Genomic DNA, 27843 nt, shown 5'->3' with positions numbered 1-27843 from the left:
AGTGCTAGTATGCAACTACTCCTGGTACCATGATGTGTTGGGTGTTCTGGATTACATACAGGTCACCAACACTTGAAGTAGTGCAACACTATTTTATTGAAAGGTTAACTATTTAAACATACTTGAACTGTGCGTAAATACGATACCAGCTTTAACTAACTACCTTTGCCTTGTCCTAACCAGTTGATGCACTCAGCACATGGTGAATGTCTGTGTTGCAGGCTGTGAGCTCTGTGCTCCTGGCTAGCTGCTACTCGAATGAACGGGAACTCTGATGTCCCCTGTCTTTATAGTGCGTATGCTCTCACTGCTGATTGGCTGTGGTGTTGTGTATGTTGATTGGCCCCAGTGTGTGTCCATCAGTGTGTGTCTGCACCCATGATATACTGGTGTATATTATGACATACTGCATCCAAATCATGCACACTTATATACTGCCTGATATTATTCACACTAATATACTGCATCCAAATCATGCACACTAATACACTGCCTGATATTATTCACACTAATATACTGCATCCAAATCATGCACACTAATATACTGCCTGATATTATTCACACTAATAAACTGGATCCAAATCATGCTTACTAATATATTTCATCCAAATCATGCACACTAATATATTGCCTGATATTATTCACACTAATAAACTGCATCCAAATCATGCACACTAATATACTGCCTGATATTATTCACACTATTATACTGCATCTAAATCATGCTCACTAATATATTGCCTGACATTATTCACACTAATATACTGCATCCAAATCATGCACACTAATATACTGCCTGATATTATTCACACTAATAAACTGGATCCAAATCATGTTTACTAATATATTGCATCCAAATCATGCACACTAATATATTGCCTGATATTATTCACACTAATAAACTGCATCCAAATCATGCACACTAATATACTGCCTGATATTATTCACACTATACTGCATCTAAATCATGCTCACTAATATATTGCCTGATATTATTCACACTAATAAACTGGATCCAAATCATGCACACTTATATGCTGCCTGATATTATTCACACTAATATACTGCATCCAAATCATGCACACTAATATACTGCCTGATATTATTCACTTATATACTCTATCCAAATCATGCACACTAATATACTGCCTGATATTATTCGCACTTATATACCCTATCCAAATCATGCACACTAATATGCTGCCTGATATTATTTCCACTTATATACTCGATCCAAATCATGCACACTAATATACTGCCTGATATTATTCGCACTTATATACTCTATCCAAATCATGCACACTAATATACTGCCTGATATTATTCGCACTTATATACCCTATCCAAATCATGCACACTAATATGCTGCCTGATATTATTCGCACTTATATACTCGATCCAAATCATGCACACTAATATACTGCCTGATATTATTCACACTAATATACTGCATCCAAATCATGCACACTTATATGCTGCCTGATATTATTCACACTAATATACTGCATCCAAATCATGCACACTAATATACTGCCTGATATTATTCACACTATTATACTGCATCCAAATCATGCACACTAATATACTGCCTGATATTAATCGCACTTATATACTCTATCCAAATCATGCACACTAATATACTGCCTGATATTATTCGCACTTATATACCCTATCCAAATCATGCACACTAATATGCTGCCTGATATTATTTCCACTTATATACTCGATCCAAATCATGCACACTAATATACTGCCTGATATTATTCGCACTTATATACTCTATCCAAATCATGCACACTAATATACTGCCTGATATTATTCGCACTTATATACCCTATCCAAATCATGCACACTAATATGCTGCCTGATATTATTCGCACTTATATACTCGATCCAAATCATGCACACTAATATACTGCCTGATATTATTCACACTAATATACTGCATCCAAATCATGCATACTTATATACTGCTTGATATTATTCACACTAATATACCGCTGCATATAGTTCACACCAATATACTACCCCATATTATTCATGCTAATATACAGCACCCATATTATTTTCACTAATATACTGCCTGATATTATTTTCAGTAATGGACTGCATCCCTATTATTCACAATAACATAGGGCGCGCTCTACCAGCCACACTGCGCCCAAAAAGCAGTGTACCGCGGTAAAACATGGCCGGTAAATGATAGAAGACCCTGCTTCCAGAATCCACCTGGCTCGCCATGTCTTGTGCGATCTAACGCGATCTCGCTAAATGTCGCGATGTGAAGTCCACCCTTTGTGGCAAATCTACATATTAGAGCAAGACAGCTAGTTACCCTGAGGTAACCAAGACATTGGAAACTATTCCCTTTGCCTTTAAGATCTCGGACAAGCGCCGTTCAGTACTGGTCTTCACAAACAGGGTCCAGACGGAACGGCACTCGTCGGGGTCATCCAGGGGATTGCAGGCGCCCAGGTGCCTTCCCTCTGGGCAGGGTGCCAGCCTGGCATTGCCAAGATGCCCAGGTGGAATTGCGAAATGGCAGGGGTACTGGCTGGCAGTGCCAAAGTGCCAATCTGGAATTTTTTGCATGGCGTGATTGAGCCCGGGGGTGCCCTGTGCATGTGAGGTGTGGGTGGCTGAGGACCCCCTTATAGGTGAGTTGGGCTTTTGCCTTAAAACTGGCATCCCGATCTAAACCGGAGTTGCGTTAGATAGCATTGTGTTTCCCGCCGCTCTGAGCGCAGGGAAATACACGGCTAAATGTGCTCGCTCTGGGACAGTTTCCATTTGGTTCACTCGCTCCTATAATGTCAGAGATTATTCACACTAATATAATGTCCCATGTTATTCATACTAATATACCGCACCCATGACCCATGTTAGTCACAGAAAGGTGCTGAACCAATATCATTCCCACTAATAGACCTCTCCCGTATTATTTTCACGAATATACTGCACCCATACCATTCTCACTAATATACTGCACCTGTATCATTCTCACTAATATACTGCACCCGTACCATTCTCAGTAATATATTGCACCCATATCATTCATACTAATATACTGCACCCATATCATTCACACTGCTACACTACATTCAGAAATTCATGCTAATATACTGCTGCATATAATTCAGGCGAATATACTGTCCCATATTATTCATGCTAATATGCTGTACCAATATAATTCACACTAATATACGAAAACACATAATTCACACTGATATACTGCACCTATATCCTTCACACCAATATACTAACACATAAAATTCACACTAATATATTGCCCAATATTATTCACTAATATACTGCACTCATATTATTTAATCTAATATACTTCCAAATATTATTTACACTAATACACCGCTTCTATATTTTACACAGTAATATACACAACCATATTATTCATACTAATATGCTGCCCCATATTATTCTCTATTATTCACCTATGTTGTTCACACTAGTATACTGTACTCATATTATTCATACTCATAAGCTGCCGCATATAATTCAAACAAATATACTGCCCCATATGATTCATGCTAATATTCTGCACCCATTTTATTCTCATTAATGTGCTGCTGCATATAATTCACACCAATATACTGCCTGATATTCATACTAATATACTGCATCCCAATCATTCACACTAATATATTGCACCAATATTAACCACAGTACTGTACTGCCTGATATTATTCACACTAATATACTGCACCAAAATCATTCACACTAATATACTGCTGCACATAATTCACACTAACATACTGCCCAATAATTCATGCTAATATACTGCACCCATTTTATTCACACTAATATACTGCTGCATATAATTCACACAAATATACGGCACCCATATTATTCACGCTAATATGCTGCCCATTTTATTCGCACCAATATACTACCCTAACCATATTATTCATGCTAATATACGGTACTCGTGTAATTCTCATTAACATACTGAATCATATCCCGACGGCCCCGGGGAGATACACAGGGAGGCCGGTAGTAATAGCTTTGTTGAGAATTTGGAGGCAGTTTCAACAGCACTTCGGTTTGAGGGCAGGGTGAAGGGAAATGCCGATTCGGGGGAGCCATAGATTTGAGCCACGGAAGTGGGATAGAAATTTTCGGAAATGGGAGGAAAAAGGAATTAGGACACAAAAAGATTTATTTCTTGGGGGTCGTTTTGGGGGATTGAAGGAGCTGGGAGCGAAGTATGGGCTGGAGCAGGGGGAAATATTTAGATATATGCAGGTTCAAGACTTTGCCAGAAAGGCGATACAGAGCTTCCCAGTAGAGCCGACTTCCACATTGCTGGAGGAGGTGCTGACGTCCGAGGGACTGGAGAAGTGGGTAGTAGCGGCGATTTACGGGGCTATTTTGGAGGAGGAGAAGGCGCCGCTAGAAGGGATCAAGGCAAGGTGGGAGGAAGAGCTGGGAGAGGGTATGGAGGAGTGGTTCTGGTGTGAGGTGCTCCGGAGGGTGAATGCCTCCACCTCGTGTGCGAGGTTGGGGCTGATACAGCTGGAGGTGGTGCATAGAGCGCACCTTACAAGGGCGAGGATGAGCCGGCTCTTTGAGGGGGTAGAAGATGTGTGTGAACGTTGCGCGGGGAGGCCTGTCCAAAGCTGGAGGATTACTGGAAGGAGGTGTTTAGGGTAATCTCTAATGTGGTGCATGTGAAACTGGACCCGGACCCTCGGGAGGCCATATTCACGGTGTCGGACCAGCCGGGGTTGGAAACGAACGCGGAGGCAGATGTTCTAGCCTTTGCCTCGTTGATCGCCCGAAGGCGGATCCTGTTAGGATGGAGATCAACCTCTCCACCCTGTGTCATGGTCTGGCAGGAGGACCTGCTGGAATTCTTAACGTTTGAAAAGGTCAAATTTGAACTGAGGGGAAGGATGGAGGGGTTCTACAATTTGTGGGCATTATTCATTATGCACTTTCAAGAATTGGATCACATCGAACATTACGGAGGTTGGGGGCTGGGCGGGTTGGGGGGAGGGGGACTGTATATGTTAATGGTGACCATGGGTGATTCCGGATTCATTTTTGTCATTTGCTTATGTTAACATGCGGGCCAATGTCTGGGGTTTGGTGGGAGGATGGGATCGTTGTTATTGATATGGGGATTGACATTACATTCGTTACGGATTATTGTTGGGTGTAAATTTGGGAGAAAATGTGAACAAGGAGAATAATTTTTTTTAAAAAAAACCCAGTTTTTAAATTTACAGTGCAGGAGGCCGTCATTCGGCCCACTGGGTCTGCACCGGTCCTTGGAAAGAGCACCTCCCTTAAACCCAAACCTCCACCCCATCCCCATAACCCAGTAACCCCACCCAACCCTTTTGGACACTTAAGGGCAATTTAGCATGGCCAATCCACCTAACCTACATATCTACTGCCTGATATTATTCGCACTAATTTAGTGCACTCATATTATTCACACTAACATACTGTCAAGTTTATCAATACTAATGTACTGCTCCATATTATTCATGTTAATATACAGCACCCATACTACTCTCAGTAATATGCTGAACCTATATTATTCCCACTAATATACTGCACCTTTATCATTCTCACTAATATACTGCACCTGTATCATTCTCACTAATATACTGCACCTTTATCATTCTCACTAATATACTGCACCTGTATCATTCTCACTAACATACTGCACCTGTATCATTCTCACTAATATACTGCACCTGTATCATTCTCACTAATATACTGCACCTTTATCATTCTCACTAATATACTGCACCTGTATCATTCTCACTAATATACTGCACCTGTATCATTCTCACTAATATACTGCACCTTTATCATTCTCACTAATATACTGCACCTGTATCATTCTCACTAACATACTGCACCTGTATCATTCTCACTAATATACTGCACCTTTATCATTCTCACTAATATACTGCACCTGTATCATTCTCACTAACATACTGCACCTGTATCATTCTCACTAATATACTGCACCTGTATCATTCTCACTAATATACTGCACCTTTATCATTCTCACTAATATACTGCACCTGTATCATTCTCACTAACATACTGCACCTGTATCATTCTCACTAATATACTGCACCTTTATCATTCTCACTAACATACTGCACCTGTATCATTCTCACTAATATACTGCACCTTTATCATTCTCACTAATATACTGCACCTGTATCATTCTCACTAATATACTGCACCTTTATCATTCTCACTAACATACTGCACCTGTATCATTCTCAGTAATATACTGCACCCGTACCATTCTCACTAATATACTGCACCTGTATCATTCTCAGTATAATACTGCACACATATTCTCACTAATATACTGCACCTGTATCATTCTCACTAATATACTGCACCTGTATCATTCTCACTAATATACTGCACCTTTATCATTCTCACTAATATACTGCACCTGTATCATTCTCACTAATATACTGCACCTGTATCATTCTCAGTGTAATACTGCACACATATTCTCACTAATATACTGCACCTGTATCATTCTCACTAATATACTGCACCTGTATCATTCTCACTAACATACTGCACCTGTATAATGTTCACTAATATACTGCACCTGTATCATTCTCACTAACATACTGCACCTGTATCATTCTCAGTAATATACTGAACTTGTATCATTCACAGTAATATACTGCAGCCATATCATTCTCAGAAATATACTGTACCCATATCGTTCTCAGTAATATATTGCCCCCATATAATTCTCAGTAGTATGCTGCATATTATTCCCACAAATATACTGCACTCATATCATTCTCAGTAATATATTGCATCTGTATCATTCTCAGTAATATACTGCATCTGTATCATCTTAGTACTATACTGCACTCATATCATTCTCAGTAATGTTCTGCATTTGTATCATTCTCAGTAATATACTGCAGTCATATCATTCATAGTAATATACTGCACCCATATCATTCTCAGTAATATACTGCATGTGGATCGTTCTCAGTAATATACTGCATCTGTATCATTCTCAGTAATATACTGCATGTGGATCGTTCTCAGTAATATACTGCATCTGTATCATTCTCAGTAATATACTGCAGTCATATCATTCACAGTAATATACTGCATCCATGTCATTCTCAGTAATATACTGCATCTGTATCATTCTCAGTAATATACTGCATCTGTATCATTCCCAGTAATATACTGCATGTGGATCATTCCCAGTAATATACTGAATCTGTATCATTCTCAATAATGTCCTGCATCTGTATCATTCGCAGTAAAATCCTGCATCTGTATCATACTCAGTAATATACTGTATCTGTATCATTCTCAGTAATATACTGCATCTGTATCATACTCAGTAATATAATGTATCTGTATCATTCTCAGTAATATACTGCATCTGTATCATACTCAGTAATATACTGTATCTGTATCATTCTCAGTAATATACTGTATCTGTATCATTCTCAGCAATATACTGCGTCCTTATCATTCTCAATAATATACTATTAGTCTCAGTATTATAGTGTACTCATATCATTCTCTTTTAGTAAATTTATTTTTTAATGTAAATTTAGAGTACCCAATTCATTTTTTTCCAATTAAGGGGCAATTGAGAGTAGCCAATCCACCTACCCTGCACATCTTTTTGGGTTGTGGGGGTGAGACCCATGCAGACAAAGGGAGAATATGCAAACTCCACATGGATAGTGACCCGAGGCCGGGATCGAACATGGGTCTTTGGCACCATGAGGCAGCAGTGCTAACCACTGCGCCACCACGCTGCCCTGCACCCATATCATTCTCAGCAATATACTACATCTGTACCATTCTCAGTAACATACTGCACTCGTACCATTCTCAGTAATATATTGCACCAATATTATTCAGAAATATACTGCACCCATATCATTCTCATTAATATGCTGCACCCTTATCATTCACAGCATTATACTGCACCCATATCATTCACAGAACTATGCTGCACCCATATCATTCTCATTAATATTCTGTACCCATGTCATTCTCAGAAATATACCCTGTATAATTCTATCCAATATATTGCAACCATATCGTTCTCAGTAATATACTGCACACATATTCATCACAATAATATACTCCATCCATATTATTCACAGTAATATTCCTATATCATTCTCATTAATATGCTGCACCCATATCATTCTCAGCAATATACTCTGCCTGTAATATTGTCTAATAAACTGAATCCATATCATTCACAGCAATATACTGCACTCATATCATTCTGATTAATATGCTGCACCCATATCTTTGTCAGTAATATATTGCACCCATATCATTCACAGTAATATACTGCACCCGTATCATTCACAGTAATATATTGCACCCGTATCATTCACAGTAATATATTGCACCTATATCATTCACAGCAATTACTGCATCCTTATTATTCATACTAATGCATTCCATCTGCATAATTCTCACTAATATACTGCACCTGCAAGAGTATATGAGCCGATATCATTTGCATTGGTATACGGTGCCTCTTGTTCTCTTGAATATACCGTGCTTGTATTATTAATGCCTAAATACTGCTCTTGATTATTCTTGCTAACATACTGCTCTTTTTCTTTCAGCCTCTACCATTTTACTTTGGGGCTGCCGCAATGCTGGTGATCATCTCTCAGGGTATCCATGCTTCTTCCAATCCCACTGCATTTAATTGTCTCATCACCACATCGTTCCATCTGGTCTTAGGCCTTTCTCTCTTCCTGGCACTCTCATCTCCATCACTCATCACACCACATTCCCTCTCTGGCTCCACAACTGTACCATTTCAATCCTTTCTCAGCAATTTTCTTCAATGTTCCCAAAATCTTCGCTGCCCCCTGATATGCTGGTCCCTGAGCTTGTTTTTTCCCCCGTTAATCCACATTTTCACTTTTAAACTGTATCTATATTATTCGCACTAATACACTGCACCCACATTATTTCTCCTGCTATACCATGCCTGCTAATCTCATAAATTTGCTTATTCTCACTAATATATTGTACCTCTATAATTAGAACTTGCATACCATGCCTGTTTTTCTCATTATTATAGTTTAAAAAAAATAATTTATGGGATGTAGGCGTTGTTGGCTAGGCCAGCATTTATTGCCCATCCCTAGTTACCCTTCAGGTGGTAGTTGGCTGCCTTCTTGAACAGCTGCAGTCCGAGGTGTTTTTAAAAAAATATTTTTATTCTCCTTTTTCACATTTTCTCCCAAGCTTACACCCAACAATAAACAATAATCAGTAACGAATGCAATGTCAATCCCCATATCAATAACAACGATCTCATCCCCCACCGAAACCCCAGACATTAGCCCCCATGTTAACATAAACAAATGACAAAATGGAATCAGGAATCACCCATAGTCACCATTAACACACATAGTCCCTCTCCCCCCAACCTTCCCAGCAACCCCCCCTAATGTTGAATTGTAGAATCCCTCCATCCTTCCCCTCAGTTCAAATGTGACCTTCTCAAGCTTCAAGAATTCCAGCAGGTCCTCCCGCCATGCCAGGGCACAGGGTGGAGAGGTTGATCTCCACTCTAACAGGATCCACCTTTGGGCGATCAACGAGGCATAGGCTACAACGTCTGTCTCCACACCCATTTCCAACCCCGGCTGGTCCGACACCCCAAATATGGCCTCCCAAGGGCCCGGGTCCAGTATCACGTGCACCACTTTAGAGATTATCCTAAAAACCTCCTTCCAGTAATCCTTCAACTTTGGACAGGACCAAAAAATATCAACGTGGTTTGCGGCCGGCTCTACTGGGAAGCTCTGTATCCCCTTTCTGGCAAAGTCTCGAACCTGCATGTATCTAAATATTTCCCCCCGCTCCAGCCCATAATTCGCTCCCAGTTCCTTCAGTCCTGCAAACCGACTCCCAAGAAGCAAATCTTTTAATGTCCTAATTCCTTTTTCCTCCCATCTCTGAAAATTTTCATCCCACTTCACTGGCTCAAATCTATGGTTCCCCCGAATTGGCATTTCCCTTGACCCTGCCCCCAACCCGAAGTGCTGGCGGAACTGGCTCCAAATTCTCAACAAAGCTATTACTACCGGACTCTCTGAGAATCTCCCCGGGGCCGTCGGGAGTGGCGCTGTTGACAGCGCCTTCAATCCCGACTCCCTACAGAAACTCTCCACCATTCTGACCCATTGGGAGTCAATCCCTCTGACCAAGCTCCGTACCTTCTCCACATTCGCCGCCCAGTAATAATACAGCAGGTTAGGAAGACCCAAACCCCCTGCCTGCCTTCCTCTTTGTAGTAGCACCTTTCTAATTCTGGCCACCTTCACATCCCATATGAACAAGGTAATTGTCCCTTCAATCTCTCTAAAAAATGCATTCGGCAGGAAAATCAGCAGGCGTTGGAAAATAAACAAGAATCGCGGCAGCACATTCATTTGAACTGCTTGTACCCGACCCACCAGTGGCTCAGGGAGACCATCCCACCTTGCCAGAACAGCTTTCACCGTCTCCACCAAACTAGAAATGTTGTACCTACAGAGCCACCCCAATCCTGAGCAACCTGCACCCCCAGGTAGTAGGTACACCTATTTGCTTGTATCATGCCCCCCACACCGTGTCTGTCATCTGCGCTATGAAACTGCGCATGTACCATTCTCAGTGACATACTGCACAAGTATTGTTTTTTTTAAAATATATTTTATTGAAATTTTTTTTCCCTGAGCAACATTTTTCCCGCTTACAAAACAAGCGAAACGATAACAATAACAAAACAGAAATTTTTAACTTTTTAACAATAATAATAATAATAATAATAATACACAAGTAACAAAACCTCATACTCTATTGACCTATACTCAACTAAACCTCCTCCCCCCCTCCCCCCCCTGGGTTGCTGCTGCTGGTCATCTATCTTCCCTCTAACGTTCCCCTAGGTAGTCGAGAAATGGCTGCCACCGCCTGGTGAACCCTTGAGCCGATCCTCTCAGGCAAACTTTATCTGCTCCAGTTTAATAAACCCCACCATATCGTTTACCCAGGCCTCCAGTCCGGGGGGTTTCGCCTCCTTCCACATAAGTAGGATCCTGCGCCGGGCTACTAGGGACGCAAAGGCCACGACATCGGCCTCTTTCGCCTCCTGCACTCCCGGCTCTTCCGCAACTCCAAATAGAGCTAACCCCCAGCTTGGTTTGACCCGGGCATTCACCACCTGCGAGATCACTCCCGTCACTCCCTTCCAATATCCTTCCAGTGCCGGGCACGCCCAAAACATATGTGCGTGGTTTGCCGGGCTCCCGCCACACCTCCCACATCTGTTCTCCACTCCAAAGAACCTGCTCAATCTTGCCCCCGTTATGTGTGCTCTATGTAGCACCTTAAATTGAATCAGGCTAAGCCTGGCGCATGAGGAAGAGGAGTTTACCCTGCTTAGGGCATCAGCCCACATACCCTCTTCTATCTCCTCCCCTAATTCTTCTTCCCACTTTCCCTTTAGTTCTCCCACCGACTCCTCCCCCCCTTCCCTCATCTCTCTGTAAATCTCTGACACCTTGCCCTCTCCGACCCACACCCCTGAAAGCACCCTGTCCTGTATCCCCCGTGTCGGGAGCAACGGAAATTCCCTCACCTGTTGTCTAGTAAACGCCCTCACCTGCATATATCTCAAGAAATTTCCCCGGGGTAACTTATACTTTTCCTCCAATGCTCCCAAGCTCGCAAAAGTCCCATCTATAAATAAATCTCCCACCTTCCTAATTCCCAACTGGTACCAGCTCTGAAATCCTCCATCCATTCTTCCTGGGGCAAACCTATGGTTGTTCCTGATAGGGGACCCCACCAGGGCTCCCCGCACCCCTCTCTGTCGCCTCCACTGTCCCCATATGTTCAGTGTTGCCGCCACCACCGGGTTCGTGGTGTACTTTTTACGTGAGAGCGGTAGCGGTGCCGTCACCAGCGCCTCTAGACTCGTCCCTTTACAGGACCTTCTCTCCAGCCTTTTCCACGCCGCTCCCTCACCCTCCATCATCCATCTACGTATCATTGCCACATTGGCGGCCCAATAATACTCTCCCAAGTTCGGTAGTGCCAGTCTTCCTCTGTCCCTACTGCGCTGAAGGAACCCCCTCCTTACTCTCGGAACTTTCCCTGCCCACACAAAGCTCGTAATGCTCCTATCTATTTTATTAAAAAAGGTCCTGGTGATTAAAATAGGGAGACATTGAAATACAAATAAGAACCTCGGGAGGACCATCATCTTAATTGCTTGCACCCTGCCTGCCAGCGATAAAGGCTGCATGTCCCACCTCTTAAAGTCCTCCTCCATTTGTTCTACCAGCCGTGTCAGATTAAGTCTGTGCAAGGTTCCCCAGCTCCTAGCGATCTGAATCCCCAAATATCGGAAGTTTCTTTCCACTTTCCTTAGCGGTAAGCCTTCTATCTCTCTACTCTGGTCCCCTGGATGTATCACATATAATTCACTCTTCCCCATGTTTAACCTATACCCCGAAAATTCCCCGAACCTACTCAAAATTTGCATAACCTCTATCATCACCCCCGCTGGGTCCGACACGTATAACAATAGGTCATCCGCGTATAACGAGACTCGGTGTTCTTCTCCCCCTCTAATCACCCCTCTCCATTTCCTGGAGTCTCTCAATGCCATGGCCAGAGGTTCAATTGCCAATGCAAACAACAATGGAGACAGCTGTCTTGTTCCCCTATATAATCGGAAATACTCCGATCTATGTCGACCTGTAACTACGCTTGCCGTTGGTGCCCCATAAAGTAGTCTCACCCAGCGAATAAACCCGTTCCCAAACCCAAACCTCCTTAACACTTCCCATAAGTACTCCCACTCCACCCTATCAAATGCCTTCTCTGCGTCCATTGCCGCCACTATCTCTGCCTCCCCCTCCACTGCAAATTCCCTGTCCACCCTTAAAATCTCCCCCAGTAATCTATCCCTTTCCTTGGCCTCTGTTTTCCTTTTGTGGGCCCCAATAGAAATCAGCTCTCCTCTGACCACCGCTTTTAGTGCTTCCCAGACCACTCCCACAGGGACCTCGCCGTCGTCATTGACCTCCAGGTATCTCTCAATACACCCCCGCACTCTTGCACACACTCCCTCATCCGCCATCAATCCCACATCTAATCGCCAGAGTGCTCTCTGCTCCCTTTCCTCTCCTAATTCCAGGTCCACCCAATGTAGGGCATGGTCCGAAACCGCTATGGCTGAATACTCAGCTTCTTCCACCCTAGAGATCAACGACCTTCCCAAAACAAAAAAATCTATTTGGGAGTACACTTTATGGACGTGGGAGAAGAAGGAATACTCCCTAGCCCTGGGTCTAAGAAATCGCCATGGATCCACTCCCCCCATTTGGTCCATAAACCCCTTAAGTACCTTGGCCGCTGCCGGCCTTCTTCCAGTCCTTGAGCTGGATCTATCTAGCCCCGGGTCCAGCACCGTATTGAAGTCCCCTCCTAAAATCAAATTTCCTGCCTCCAGGTCCGGAATACTCCCCAGCATCCGTCTCATGAACCCCGCATCGTCCCAATTTGGGGCATACACATTAACCAACACGACCTCCATTCCCTCCAGCCTACCACTCACCATTACATATCTACCTCCACTATCTGCTACGATGTTCTTTGCTTCAAATGCTACCCGTTTCCCCACCAAAATGGCCACCCCTCTGTTCTTTGCGTCCAGTCCTGAGTGGAACACCTGTCCCACCCATCCTTTCCTTAGCCTAACTTGGTCCGCCACCTTTAGGTGCGTCTCTTGGAGCATAACCACGTCTGCCCTTAGTCCTTTCAAATGCGCGAGCGCTCGGGCCCTTTTTATCGGTCCATTTAGGCCTCTCACGTTCCATGTGATCAGCCTCACTGGGGGGCTACCTGCCCCCCTCCCGTGTCGACTAGCCATTACCTTCTCTAGGCCAGTCCCATATCCCGCCTCCGCGCTCCCGCTCGCTCCCCCAGCGTCGCATTCCGCCCCCGACCACCCACTCTTTAGCCATTTCCTTTTGGATTTCCGCAGCAGCAACCCAGTTGTCTCCCCCCCCCTCCCCCCTCATGGCGCAGCTCCCTTTCCCCTCCCCCTCTCCTTCCCCATTCTCCGACTATGTCCCGCCTTTCCCCCCTCACCGGCGCCCACATTTCCCCAGTGTCCCCTCCCTTCCCTGTTTACTTCTCGATTAACTTTCACCATCACATTAACAATAACAATAACAACAGTTCCCTGCAGCATCAGTCCCTCAGTTCCGGTCCAGTTTCTCTTCATTGATGAAGGACCATGCTTCCTCCGCCGTCTCGAAATAATAGTGTCTCTCCTGATACGTGACCCATAGTCTTGCCGGCTGCAGCATCCCAAACTTCACCTTCCTTTTGTGCAAAACCTCTTTGGCTCGGTTGAAGCTCGCCCTCCTTCTCGCCACCTCCGCACTCCAATCCTGGTAGATCCTTACCACAGCATTCTCCCATCTGCTACTCCGCACCTTTTTAGCCCATCTCAGGACCTCTTCTCTGTCCTTAAGGCGGTAGAATCGCACGATTATCGCCCTCGGTGGTTCTCCCGCTTTTAGTCTTCTCGCCGGGATCCGATTTGCCCACTCCACCTCCATGGGGCCCGCAGGGGCCTCAGCACCCATCAGTGAGCTCAGCATCTTACTTGCGTACGCTCCACAGTCCACTCCTTCCACACCCTCCGGGAGACCTAGTATCCTAAGGTTCTTCCTTCGCGCTCCATTTTCAAGGGCCTCAATCCTGTCAGCACACTTTTTATGAAGTGCCTCGTGCGTCTGAGTCTTAACCGCCAGGCCCAGGACCTCGTCCTCAATACCTGACACCTTCTGCTCCACCACGTGAAGCTCAGTCTCCTGGGTCTTTAAAGTCTCCTTAAGCCCCTCTATTGCCTGTAACATCGGGGTCATTACCTCCTTCTTCAGCAGATCCACGCACCGTCTCACAACCTCGTCCTGCTCAGGCCCCCATGTCGCCTGCGATTTCTCCACCGCCATTTTGTTCTCCACTCACTCTGACCTTGTGGTTGAAGATTCTTCGGGCTGCAGCCGCCGCTGCCGGTTTTTCCCTCCGTCGTTCGGGGGGGGACTCCCTTCCCACGCACCTCACACCGGGTTTTTCGGCCGGCAAAGTCCCCGTTGGGGCTCTTAAAAGAGCCCGAAGTTCCGTCGGAGCGGAGCCGCCGAAACGTGCGGCTAGCTCATCCCCGCCGCAACCGGAAGTCCTGCACAAGTATTGTTCTTGCTTAGATATTGCATCTCTATAATATTCAGTAGCCATGTTATTCTCCCTAATATACAGCATCTCTATTATTTCCTCTAATGTACAGCACCTGTAGTAATCTCTACATCACAGTGTCTGTCTTATCGATAACAAATCAGGGAGTGGATAAAATACGCTTGCGGCTGCATGATTGACCAAATGTTCTTTTCTTGTTCTGTATAATTCTCCAAAATACGTTTTGCCTGTTGTTCTTTGTAAGGTTTTTAATGATGCTATTTGTATCCGATCTCTAAAGCAGCCTTCACTGGAAACTAGATTTAGTTATTTTTGAATGCAATCAGTTTTAGTGAGGCTGAACAATTATTTACTTGGGAGGAAATGTAGGGTATTATCCAACTTGCTTGTGCCATTAGTGCCATTGAAAGTAATGTTATTAACAAAGGCCTGGGCTTTGACTGGTCGTTTCTCTAATGCTATTACACAAGGTACATGTCCCCTATGGGCACTGCTTGTCTTCCAACCAGGCCAATTTGAAGTTGCACAGCATGCTGAGGAGAGAGCTGTTTCTAACTAGTGATTATATTATTAAAAGCCATGGCCCCATGCAGTGATCAGTAATACAATTACCTTAACAGAAAAAAATACCAGACAAAAGAAGGTAAGATGGAACCCACATTATGTACAAAAAGCCAGTCCGCCCCCATTGCTGTGTGTTATTGAATTAGCGAATTAGCGATCTGTGCAAAGGTAGAATACGTCAATCCTTCTCTACTCAATTGCTCATTGTAATTAAATTTTAAACATATGGTTGTTGGCAAACAACTCCTCAGTTTGTTACTTTCAGCTGAAAGAATGCAAATTATTAAAAGATAACCCTGGCATGGGAGACACAATTGCTATTCCACTTCTTAAAACTTTTCTTAGTTACTATTTAATTATTTTCAGGTCTGAGTTTAAAGAGGCAAGAAAAATAAAAGGATACACACTGTGGCAAAATGGTAGTGTCACTGGACTAGTAATGCAGAGGTCCAGGCTAATGCTCTGGGGATAGGGATTCAAACAATGACAGCTGGTGGAATTTAAATTCAATAAATAATTCTGGATTATAAAGCTAGAGTAATGGTGACCATGAAACTATTTTCCATTGTTGCAAATACTCATCTGATTCTCTACTGTCCTTTAGGAAAGGAAATCTGCCATTCCTACCCGGTCTGGCCTACATGTGGCTCCAGACCCACAATAATGCCACAGCAATGGGGCAGCACGGTAGCACAGTGGTTAGCACTGTTGCTTCACAGCACCAGTGTCCCAAGTTTGATTCCTGGCTTGGGTCACTGTCTGTGCGGAGACTGCATGTTCTCCCCGTGTCTGCATGGGTTTCCTCCAGGTGCTCCGGTTTCCTCCCACAAGTCCTGAAAGACGTGTTGTTAAGTAATTTGGACATGCTGAATTCTCCCTCCATGTACCCGAACAGGCATACCCTACCGTACACTGCTGGATCAGCAATATGTTGCTGCATAAAGCATCCAACACCAGAGATTGGTGGTGATGTCCATTACTGTGGCGACTAGGGGCTTTTCACAACGTCATTGCAGTGTTAATGTAAGCCTACTTGTGACAATAAAGATTATTAATATGATATAATATTATCGTGGTTGGCCCTTAATTGCCTCCAAAATAACCTAGCAAGCCACTCAGCTGCAGGAAATTAGGAATGGACAACAAATGCTGACGTTGTCAATGATGCTCACATTCCATGAAAGAATTTTTAAAAACACTCAAAATGCCTGATTAATCAATAGGGTTAGCTAATCTGTGTTAAGGAGCAGAGGGATGCGTGTGACCATTGCTGGTAAGCATAAATGTTGAAGCAGGCCAGGTTTGCACTTGGCTGTTGAAACAGAGGCCTGGATTTTTATTGACCTTAGTCACTGATGATGGGTGTTGGGATCTCCCCTTCGCTTTCAGGTCTTCCCTACAAATAAGCCAGCTGCAATATTGGAAAAGGGCATTTTTATTGTGACTAGTCACTTACTTGAAATAGATGTTAGGAGCCATGCACATCTAAATACGGGTCCTAATGTTAGTTGCAGGACCCAAATACAAAATTAGGTTCAAATCGACTCAGCATTCCTCTTGATACAGCAGGTCTCAAGTGGTCAATCGATAATCAATATAAATAAAACTTTATAAACCGAGATGACGTGAGAGGTCGTAAAACTTTTTAAAAGTTACATTTCTACGGTGCTCCTCCTAGCTCCGCAAGAATACTGTGGGCTCCTGAATTCAGCAATAAGGGCAAACTTGTTAACAGTTGATGTAAGCATCATTAGGTATGGTTAAAATACTGCACATTGTCAATCTCCAAGGATGTGTAAAGTAACCATAATACCTACCGTATGCTGCTGGATCAGCAATATGTTGCTGCATAAAGCACCCAAAACCAGAGAGGTTGGTGGTGATGCTGGGGATGCCCATTACTGTGCATTCCGCTGGGGGATGAAAACAAATGGTAAATTCCATTAGAATCCACTTATTCCTGGGAGCAAAGTGATTAATTAATTCAATTATATTGTAAAGTTTGACCTTTCGATGTTATGAGCATCGCTATAGAACTCATTTATTTATAACTTAAACTTCAACGGTCAACTGTCATTTTCATCCAGATACCTGCAGATGGGTTTTGGTGGAAATGTCCAGTCATTAAAAATAAAACTGAAATTCAGACAGAATAATTGTGGTTTTGAATTGTTGCAAGTGAAAAGAAATACTGCAAGCGTGCCTTTTGGGCATGTGCAAGTGAACTTGATAAGTGTTTGAAGATGAGGGAGTAAACATTGAAGACATCTGAAGATAGAGTGCAACTTTGGCAGATAAACACAATCTCAGCTGGAGTCCAACAACAAATTCATGTTTGCATGACTCTGCACAGCGTTATGATCCCGATTTTCTTCCCTCTTCAGTTGCAATGCCATTGGCAACTTTTTAATATCACCGCCAAGTGTTCCCATGTGAGCTTAGGCAGCAAGCATTTTCACATTATTACATCTGACATGACAATCTCGCAGGAGCCACTGGATAATAATCAGGAGGCAGAAGTCCGGATGATTTTCTCCTTTATACCTTATTGGCAAGGAGGCCATTTCTAACACCCTGGTTAAAAGTTAACTCAGTAGATTGGGGATCAAAACCAGCAATTTTCCTGGTCTGCCTGGCTCAGTGTCAGACCAGCACAGTATTTGATGGCTTGGTCATTAGGAATGACCAGATGGTAGCAAAGGGTTTTTCACTCTGTAGCAAAGTAAGGGCACGTGGTGTTAACCTTGAAGGTCTAGTAATCTCCGTGGCATCTTTTCTCTATTTCCTGATAACAGTTTAAATTTGGTGCCAAGTCAAGGGGTTCTCGTGACCTGCAGCACTAATGTCTACAAGTAGATAAGCAGCTAATCACATTGAAATATCCACACAGCACACCGACAAGTCAAAAGTACTTAATGGGCGTCATTCTCCGCCGGCGGGAGTCTCCGTTTTGCCGGCGCCCGGGGTTTCCCGACGGCGTGGGGCTGCCCCACAATGGGAAACCCCATTGACCGGCCGGTGTTACGGAGATTCCCGCCGGCCGGTCGGGGCAGAAATGTGGCGGGGCGGGTAGGAGAATTTCGCCCAATATCTTTCATTCTTAATTTAAAATTTTACAGAGTGGAATAAATAAATATGACTGAATTCAAATAGAAGCTAAAATAAAGATAACCAAACTTTTAAAGAAAGATCTTTCTAAAACTAAGACTTTTAAATTGATGGTGTAATGACACCCTGCGCCAGTGCACGGTTAATTCCAGCCCGACTTGATTCAGAGTCACAACTTTTATTTTAAAACACCAGGGGTCTGTGACTGCCTAATAACTACAGTCACTAAGTTTGTAAATTTAAACATCATTAAGTCTATTTAACAGAAACTATAATTAAGTAGGCAACAAATACAACTGGTTAACTACTATCTAATTTCTAACACCTCCCCCGCCCTTTTCAAAGAATCACAGAATACTACAGTGCGGAAGAGGCCCTTCGGCCCATCGAGTCTGCAGTGACGCACGAAAGGCCCTGCCCACCTAATCCCATTTGCCAGCACTTGGCCCATAGCCTTGAATGTTATGGTGTGCCAAGTACTCATCCAGGAACTTTTTAAAGGATGTGTGGCATCCCACCTCTACCACCCTCCCAGGCAGTGCATTCCAGACCGTCACCACTCTCTGGGTAAAAATGTTTTTCCTCAAATCCCCTCTAAACCTTCCACCCCTCACTTTGAACTTGTGTCCCCTCGTAACTGACCCTTCAACTAAGGGGAACAGGACTTCCGGTGACGGCCATGGAGGAGTAGCTCGCACATTCAATAGCTCCCGCTTGAATCAAACTTTCGGACCTTTTCTCCTGGATTTTTGTGGACTTTATGGAATAAATCGGTGGAGTTAGCATCAGTAAGGAGGTCCCCCCCCCCTCCCCCCTCCACCCCACCCGTGTATGGATAGCTGGACCAGAAGTGGCCGTGTGAAACAAATTAGTCCCGATAGAGGGAAGCGAGGGGGCCTGGCAGTGCGGCGAAGCGTGGCAGACGGCAAGGACCAGGGAGCGGCAGCTCACTGGCTGAAGGAGCAACAGATGGAGTTTTTTTAAGAGTTGCTTTGCCGAGCTAAAAAGGGATACGCTTGACCCGATGAAAGTATCGGATCGACCAAATGGTCGCGACTCAGGCAGCCCAGGGGAAAGCGATCCAGGAGATCAAATTAAAACTCTCCAATCAAGAGGATGAGATAACTGTGCTGGAGCATAGGGTGGGCGTGCTAGAGGACCGCCACAAGCAGATGCAGGGGAAGCTGGAGGAGCTGGAGAACAGAACCAGGAGGCAGAATTTAAGAATTGTTGGGCTACATGAAGGTATTGAGGGATCAGGTGCGAGAGCGTATGTGGCGAGTATGCTGGAGTCGTTGATGGGAGCGGGGGCCTTCCCTCGACCCCTGGAGCTGGATGGAGCGCACAGAGCCCTCGCAAGGAAACCCAAGGTGAACGATCCGCCAAGGGCCATGGTGGTCCGTTTTCACCGATTTTCAGACAAGGAGCGCGTCCTGCGATGGGCCAAGAAGGGACGGAGCAGCAAATGGGAGAATAATGAGGTGCGCATCTATCAGGACCTGGGTGCGGAGTTGGCCAAGAGACGTGCGGGGTTCAACCGGGCGGTAACGCACGAGGACCGACACTATTATTTTGAGTCACCAGATGATGTTTGGACATTTATTAAAGAGAAGTTGGACTCGAGTTAAGAGACACTTAATGCTTTGAAGATGGGAGCAGGCGGCGGATTGTAATTGCGTTCTGTTTTAATACAAGATTGTGGTTCGTCATAGGCGAGAGAGCGGGTCGGTGGGACGGTTGGAAGGCGCTTTGTTCAGAAGATGGTTGATACGGGGTGGGGGGAGGGGTCAGATGGGCCCTGAAGCTAGCACTACCCTTCGGGGGACTCGGTTTTGTTTTAAGTGAGTGTGTTTGTTCGGCTTTATGGTTATGCTAATGGCTTTGGGAGAGCTGATGTTTACTTACTGGGGAATGTGATCTTGTAAGTAGGTTTTTTCTATGTGGGGAGAGGGGTCTGAACAATAGGGCGATAGTCTGATCGGCGTCAGGGGCGGGGGCTATCAGGGTCAGCATAGGTCAGCCTACTCTCGGAAGCGTGGTGGGGGGTGACTTAGTGTTGAGTTGGTGTTTGATTTGGGGGATTAGGTTTCTGATGTTTGGAGGAGAGGGGCTGGGGGGCATGGCTGCTCTGCGGGCAAGGGAGAAATTTTCTTCAGGGAATAAAAGGAGGGTCGGGGCTGGCTGCTGCTCGAGGGGGTACCGGGGGAAGCGGGGGGGTGCGGGCTTGGGGCTGGCCAAGAAAGGGTGATGGCTAGTCGGCGGGGGGGGGGGGGGGGGGGGGTTGCCCCCCGTCCAGGCTGATCACTTGGAACGCAAGAGGTCTGAATGGGCCAGTGAAGAGAGCACGCATGTTCGCGCATTTAAAGGGACTAAAGGCAGACGTGGCAATGCTCCAGGAGACACATCTGAAGGTCACAGACCAGATGAGATTAAGGAAGGGTTGGGTGAGTCAAGTGTTCCACTCAGGGCTGGATTCAAAGACCAGGGGGATAGCAATTCTGATCAGCAAGCGAGTGGCATTTGAGGCTGGGAGAATAGTGGCTCATAAAGGGGGTAGGTATATCATGGTGAGTGGGAAGCTGGAGGGGGTCCGAGTGGTGCTCGTGAAGGTCTACCCCCCGAACTGGGACGATGTGGATTTCATGAGGCGTGTGTTAGGCAAAATCCCGGACCTTGAATCACACATCTTGGTCCTGGGAGGGGACTTTAAGACGGTCACTGAACCTGAATTGGATCGCTCAAAATCCAGGATAGGGAAGAGGCCGGCGGCGGCAAGGGAGCTGAAGGGCTTTATGGAACAGATGGAGGGCATAGACCCCTGGAGGTTTACACGCCCGAGGGTAAAGGAGTATTCCTTCTTCTCCCACGTCCACAAAGTCTATTCCCGTATTGATTTTCTTGTTCTGGGCAGGGCATTGATCCCAAAGGTGTCGGGGACGGAATACTCGGCGATTCCAGTCTCGGACCATGCCCCGCACTGGGTAGATTTGCAGCTCGGGGAGGAGAGAGGGCAGCGCCCGCTGTGGAGACTGGACGTGGGGTTGTTAGCGGACGAGGTGGTTTGCGGGCGGGTGAATAGGAGTATCCAGAACTACCTGGAAACAAACGACACGGGAGAGGTATCGGCAGCGACGGTCTGGGAAGCCCTTAAGACAGTTATTAGAGGGGAACTAATATTGATCCGGTCTCATAGAGAAAAGAGGGAAAGGGTGGAGAGGGAGAGATTGGTGGAGGAGATACTTCGGGTGGATAGGAAATATGCGGAGGCCCCGGACGTGGGACTCCTAAGGGAGCGGCGCAAGCTTCAGGCGGAGTTTGAATTGTTGACCACAGGGAAAGCGGTAGAACAGTTGAGGAAGGCTAGGGGTGTGGTGTATGAATATGGGGAGAAGCGAGCAGGATCCTGGCGCACCAGCTTAGGAAGAGAGAGGCGGCCAGGGAGATTGCGGGAGTAAAGAATAAGGAGGGCAACTTGGTCTCAGACCTAGAGGGGGTTAATGAAGTTTTTAAGGAATTCTACAGCAAACTATATGAGTCAGAAACCCCGGCGGGTGCGGAAGGTATGAGGCAATTTCTGGACCAGTTGAGGTTCCCGAGGGTGGAGGAGGACCTGGTGGAGGGGCTGTGGGCGCCGATCGAGATAGAAGAAATTATTAAGGGGCTGGAGGGCATGCAGTCGGGCAAAGCTCCGGGGCCAGATGGCTTCCCCGTGGAATTTAAAAAAACATTTTCAGAGGTGTTGAGCCCACTACAGTTGAGGACCTTTAATGAGGCGCGAGACAAGGGAATCCTCCCCCCCTACAATGTCACAGGCCTCGATCTCACTTATTGTCAAACGGGAGAAGGACCCTGAACAGTGTGGATCTTACCGGCCAATCTCGTTGCTAAATGTGGATGCCAACCTATTGGCAAAGATCTTGGCCATTAAGATAGAGGATTTTGTCCCGGGAGTTATAGGGGAAGACCAGACTGGATTCGTTAAGGGCAGGCAACTTAATGCTAATGTGCGGAGGCTTTTAAATATTGTTATGATGCCCTCGGAAGGAGAGGAAGCAGAGGCTGTGGCAGCGATGGATGCAGAGAAAGCTTTTGATCGGGTGGAGTGGGAGTACCTGTGGGAAGCGTTGGATAGGTTTGGGTTTGGTGAGGGCTTTATCCGGTTGGTGTAGCAGGCGCCTGTGGCAAGCGTGCGCACGAACCGACTTAGGTCGGAGTATTTTAAATTGCACCGGGGACGAGGCAAGGGTGTCCCCTTTCCCCGTTATTATTTGCTCTAGCCATTGAGCTGCTAGCCATAGTAGCGTTAAGAGCTTCAAGGAACTGGCAGGGGCTGATCCGGGGGAGGGGGGGGGGCGGTTGGAGCATCGGGTCTTGCTCTATGTGGATGATCTCCTCCTGTATATCTCGGACCCACTGGAGGGGATGAGGGAGGTATAAGGGAATAGTGTATTTAGAGTGGTTTCACAGGTCGGCGCAACATCGAGGGCCGAAGGGCCTGTACTGCGCTGTAATGTTCTATGTTCTATGTTCATGCGGATCTTAAGGCAATTTGGCAGTTTCTCGGGGTATAACTTGAACGTAGAGAAGAGCGAGCTGTTTGTGATCCAGGCTAAAGGACAGGAGAAGAGACTGAGGGAGCTGCTGCTGAGGAGGGTAGAGAAGAGCTTTCGTTACCTGGGTATACAGGTGGCCCGGAAGTGGGATTTCTTGCATAAGCTTAATCTGACCCGGATGGTGGAACAAATGGAAGGGGACTTTAAAGGGTGGGACATGCTCCCGCTGTCTCTGGTGGGGAGGGTGCAGACCGTGAAAATGACGGTCCTCCCCAGGTTCTTATTTGTATTCCAGAGCCTTCCCATCTTAATCCCGAAGGGCTTTTTCAAGCGGGTGAATAAGATCATCTCGGGATTTGTGTGGGCGAACGAGACCCCGCTAGTAAAGAGTGTGCTGCTGGAACACAGTCTGCTGGAGGGTGGGCTGGCGTTGCCGAACTTTTGCAACTACTACTGGGCGGCCAACGCCATGATCAGGAAGTGGGTATTGGGGGAGGGGTCGGCATGGGAGCGGTTGGAGGCGGTGTCATGCAAAGGCGCCAGTTTGGGAGCGCTGGTAACGGCACCTCTGCCGTTCTCTCCGGCCCGCTACTCCACAAGTCCGGTGCTGGTGATGATATTGAAGATCTGGGGGCAGTGGAGGAGACACAAGGTTGGAAGGTGTGTCGGTCTGGACCCCGTTATGTAATAACCACAGGTTCCTGCCGGGTAGGGTGGATGGCGGGTTCCAGAACTGGCAGAGGGCGGGTATTAGAAGGATGGGTGACCTGTTTAAAGATGGGAGCTTTTCCAGTCTGCAGGCGCTGGAGGACAAATTTAAATTGCCGCCAGGGAACGGCTTTAGGTATCTACAAGTGCAGACCATCCTGAGGAAGCAGGTGGTGGCCTTCCCACTGCTGCCGCCACGGGGGATACAAGATAGAGTAGTGTCCGGTACCTGGGTGGCGGATGGGAAGGTGTTGGATATCTACCAGGAACCGTTAGAGGCGGAGAAAACCCAGGTGGAGGAGCTTAAAGGCAAGTGGTAGGAGGAGTTAGGAGGGGAGTTAGAGCCGGGACTGTGGCGGAAGCCCTAAGTAGGGTCAATTCATCCTCGTCATGTGCCAGGCTCAGTCTAATCCAGTTTAAAACCGGGCACACATGATGGCGGCAAGGATGAGCAAGATTTTTGGGGTGGAAGACAGATGTGCGAAGTGTGCGGGGAGCCCTTCAAACCATGTCCATAGTTTTGGGCATGCCCGAAGCTTGAGGAGTTCTGGCAGGGGTTTGCCAGGGCAATGTCCAAGGTGCTAGGAACACGGGTGGTGCCGAGTCCAGAGGTGGCAATCTTTGAGGTGTCAGAAGACCCAGGAGTTCAGGGAGTGAAAGAGGCCGACGTCTTGGCCTTTGCCTCCCTGGTAGACTGGACACGGATCTTGGTAATGTGGAGGGACTCAAAGCCCCCGAGTGTAGAGACCCGGGTTAGTGACATGGCTGGGTTTCGTAGCCTCGAGAAAATAAAGTTTGCCTTAAGAGGATCAATGTTCGGGTTCTCCCAGAGGTGGCAGTCGTTCGTCGACTTTCTTGGGGAAATTTAATTTAAAATGTCGGCAGTAGCAGCTTTCCGAGGTGGGGGGGGGGGGGGGGGTAAGTGTTGTGTTTGTTTGTTTTTTGTTATTCTTGATGGTTTGCGAAGGCAGAGCCGTTCGGGGAATTATCTATTTTTGCACTATTAATGTTTAACGCTGATTGTTCGTTTTCTGTTTTTGTTATAAAATTTTACAAATACTCCAATAAAAATACTTTTTTAAAAACTAAGGGAACAGCTGCTCCCTATCCACCCTGTCCATGCCGCTCATAATCTTGTACATCTCAATCAGGTAATTCCTCAGTCTTCTCTCTCCAGAGAAAACAACCCAAGCCTATCCAATCTCTCTTTAAAATTTAAATGTTCCATCCCAGGCACCATTCTGGTGAATCTTCTCTGCACCCCCTCCAGTGCAATTACATCCTTCCTATAATGTGGGGACCAAAATTGAACTCAATACTCCAGCTGTGACCTCACCAAAGTTCTATATAACTCTATCATGACCTCCCTGCTTTTGTAATCTATGCCCCGATTGATAAAAGCGAATGTCCCATATGCCCTTTCCACCATCCTATTAACCAGCCCTTCAGCTTTCAGAGATCTATGGATAAACATGCCAAGGTCCCTTTGTTCTTTGGAACTTTCCAGTGTCAGACGTTTCATAGTATACTTAAATTCACTAGACTCTGGGGTGGTCCCGGCGGATTGGAAATTAGCAAACGTGACACCACTGTTTAAAATAGGAGGTAGGCAGAAAGCGGGTAATATAGGCCAGTGAGCTTAACTTCGGTAGTAGGGAAGATGATGGAATCTATCATCAAGGAAGAAATAGCGAGGCATCTGGATGGAAATTGTCCCATTGGGTAGACGCAGCATGGGTTCATAAAGGGCAGGTTGTGCCTAACTAATTTAGTGGAATTTTTTCAGGACATTACCAGTGCGGTAGACAATGGGGAGCCAATGGATGTGGTATATCTGGATTTCCAGAAAGCCTTTGACAAGGTGCCACACAAAAGGTTGCCGCATAAGATAAAGATGCATGGCATTAAGGGGAAAGTAGTAGCATGGATAGAGGATTGGTTAATTAATAGAAAGCAAAGCGTGGGGATTAATGGGTGTTTCTCTGGTTGGCAATCAGTAGCTAGTGGTGTCCCTCAGGGATCAGTGTTGGGCCCACAACTGTTCACAATTTACATAGATGATTTGGAGTTGGGGACCAAGAGCAATGTGTCCAAGTTTGCAGATGACACTTAGATAAGTGGTAAAGCAAAAAGTGCAGAGGATACTGGAAGTCTGCAGAGGGATTTGGATAGGCTAAGCGAATGGGCTAGGGTCTGGCAGATGGAATACAATGTTGACAAATGTGAGGTTATCCATTTTGGTAGGAATAACAGCAAAAGGGATTATTATTTAAATTATAAAATATTAAAACATGCTGCTGTGCAGAGAGACCTGGGTACGCTAGTGCATAAATCTCAAAAAGTTGGTTTACAGGTGATTAAGAAGGCAAATGGAATTTTGTCCTTCATTGCTTGAGGGATGGAGTTTAAGACTAGGGAGGTTATGCTGCAATTGTATAAGGTGTTAGTGAGGCCACACCTGGAGTATTGTGTTCAGTTTTGGTCTCCTTACTGGAGAAAGGATGTACTGGCACTGGAGGGTGTGCAGAGGAGATTCATTAGGTTAATCCCAGAGCTGAAGGGGTTGGATTACGAGGAGAGGTTGAGTAGACTGGGACTGTACTCGTTGGAATTTAGAAGGATGAGGGGGGATCTTATAGAAACATATAAAATTATGAAGGGAATAGATAGGATAGATGCGGGCAGGTTGTTTCCACTGGCGGGTGAAAGCAGAACTAGGGGGCATAGCCTCAAAATAAGGGGAAGTAGATTTAGGACTGAGTTTAGGAGGAACTTCTTCACCCAAAGGGTTGTGAATCTATGGAATTCCTTGCCCAGTGAAGCAGTAGAGGCTCCTTCATTAAATGTTTTTATGATAAAGATAGTTAGTTTTTTGAAGAATAAAGGGATTAAGGGTTATGGTGTTCGGGCCGGAAAGTGGAGCTGAGTCCACAAAAGATCAGCCATGATCTCATTGAATGGTGGAGCAGGCTAAAGGGGCCAGATGGCCTACTCCTGCTTCTAGTTCTTATGTTCTTCTGTTCAAAGTTTATCACCTCACACTTTTCAGGGTTAAATTCCATCTGCCACTTTTCCGCCCATTTGGCCATCCCGTCTGGATCTTCCTGTAACCCAAGACACTCAACCTCACTGTTAACCAGCCGGCCAATCTTTGTGTCATCCGCAAACTTACTGATCCTGCCCCCACATAGTCATCTATGTAATTTATATAAATGCCAAACAATAGGGGGCCCAGCATGGATCCCTGTGGTATGCCACTGGTCACTGGCTTCCAGACACTAAAGCAGCCATCTATCATCACCTTCTGTCTCCTGCCGTTAAGCCAATTATGAATCCACTGTATCAAATCACCCAGTGTGCCATGTGCATTTTGCCTTCTTAATAAGTCTCCCATGTGAAACCTTGTTAAAGGCTTTGCTGAAATCTATGTAAACCACATCAACTACACTACCGTTATTTACACACTTGGTTACATGCTCAAAAAGTTCAATCAAATTTGTTAGGCATGACCTCCCTCTGACAAAGCAATGCTGACTGCCCCTGATCAAACCGTGCGTTTCCAAGTGGAGATAGATTCTGACCTTCAGAATCTTCTCCAGTAGTTTCCTAACCACTGACG

At 45.6% G+C, this 27843-nt stretch overlaps 1 protein-coding gene across 2 annotated transcripts in view; it reads right to left on the bottom strand.

Annotated features, from left to right (window-relative positions):
- Positions 1–27843, bottom strand: part of LOC140384553 (glycogen [starch] synthase, muscle-like) — a 234218-nt gene that overhangs the window by 37040 nt on the left and 169335 nt on the right. For both annotated transcript variants that reach the window (XM_072466356.1, XM_072466355.1), the window contains one exon: positions 17673–17768. In XM_072466356.1, coding sequence (XP_072322457.1) covers positions 17673–17768 — 96 coding nt within the window. The remainder of the gene's footprint in view (positions 1–17672; positions 17769–27843) is intronic.

The sequence above is a fragment of the Scyliorhinus torazame genome, chromosome 10 (genome assembly GCF_047496885.1).
Source record: "Scyliorhinus torazame isolate Kashiwa2021f chromosome 10, sScyTor2.1, whole genome shotgun sequence".
NCBI classification, from domain to species: Eukaryota; Metazoa; Chordata; class Chondrichthyes; order Carcharhiniformes; family Scyliorhinidae; genus Scyliorhinus; species Scyliorhinus torazame.
This window is presented reverse-complemented; position numbering and strand designations above follow the sequence as displayed.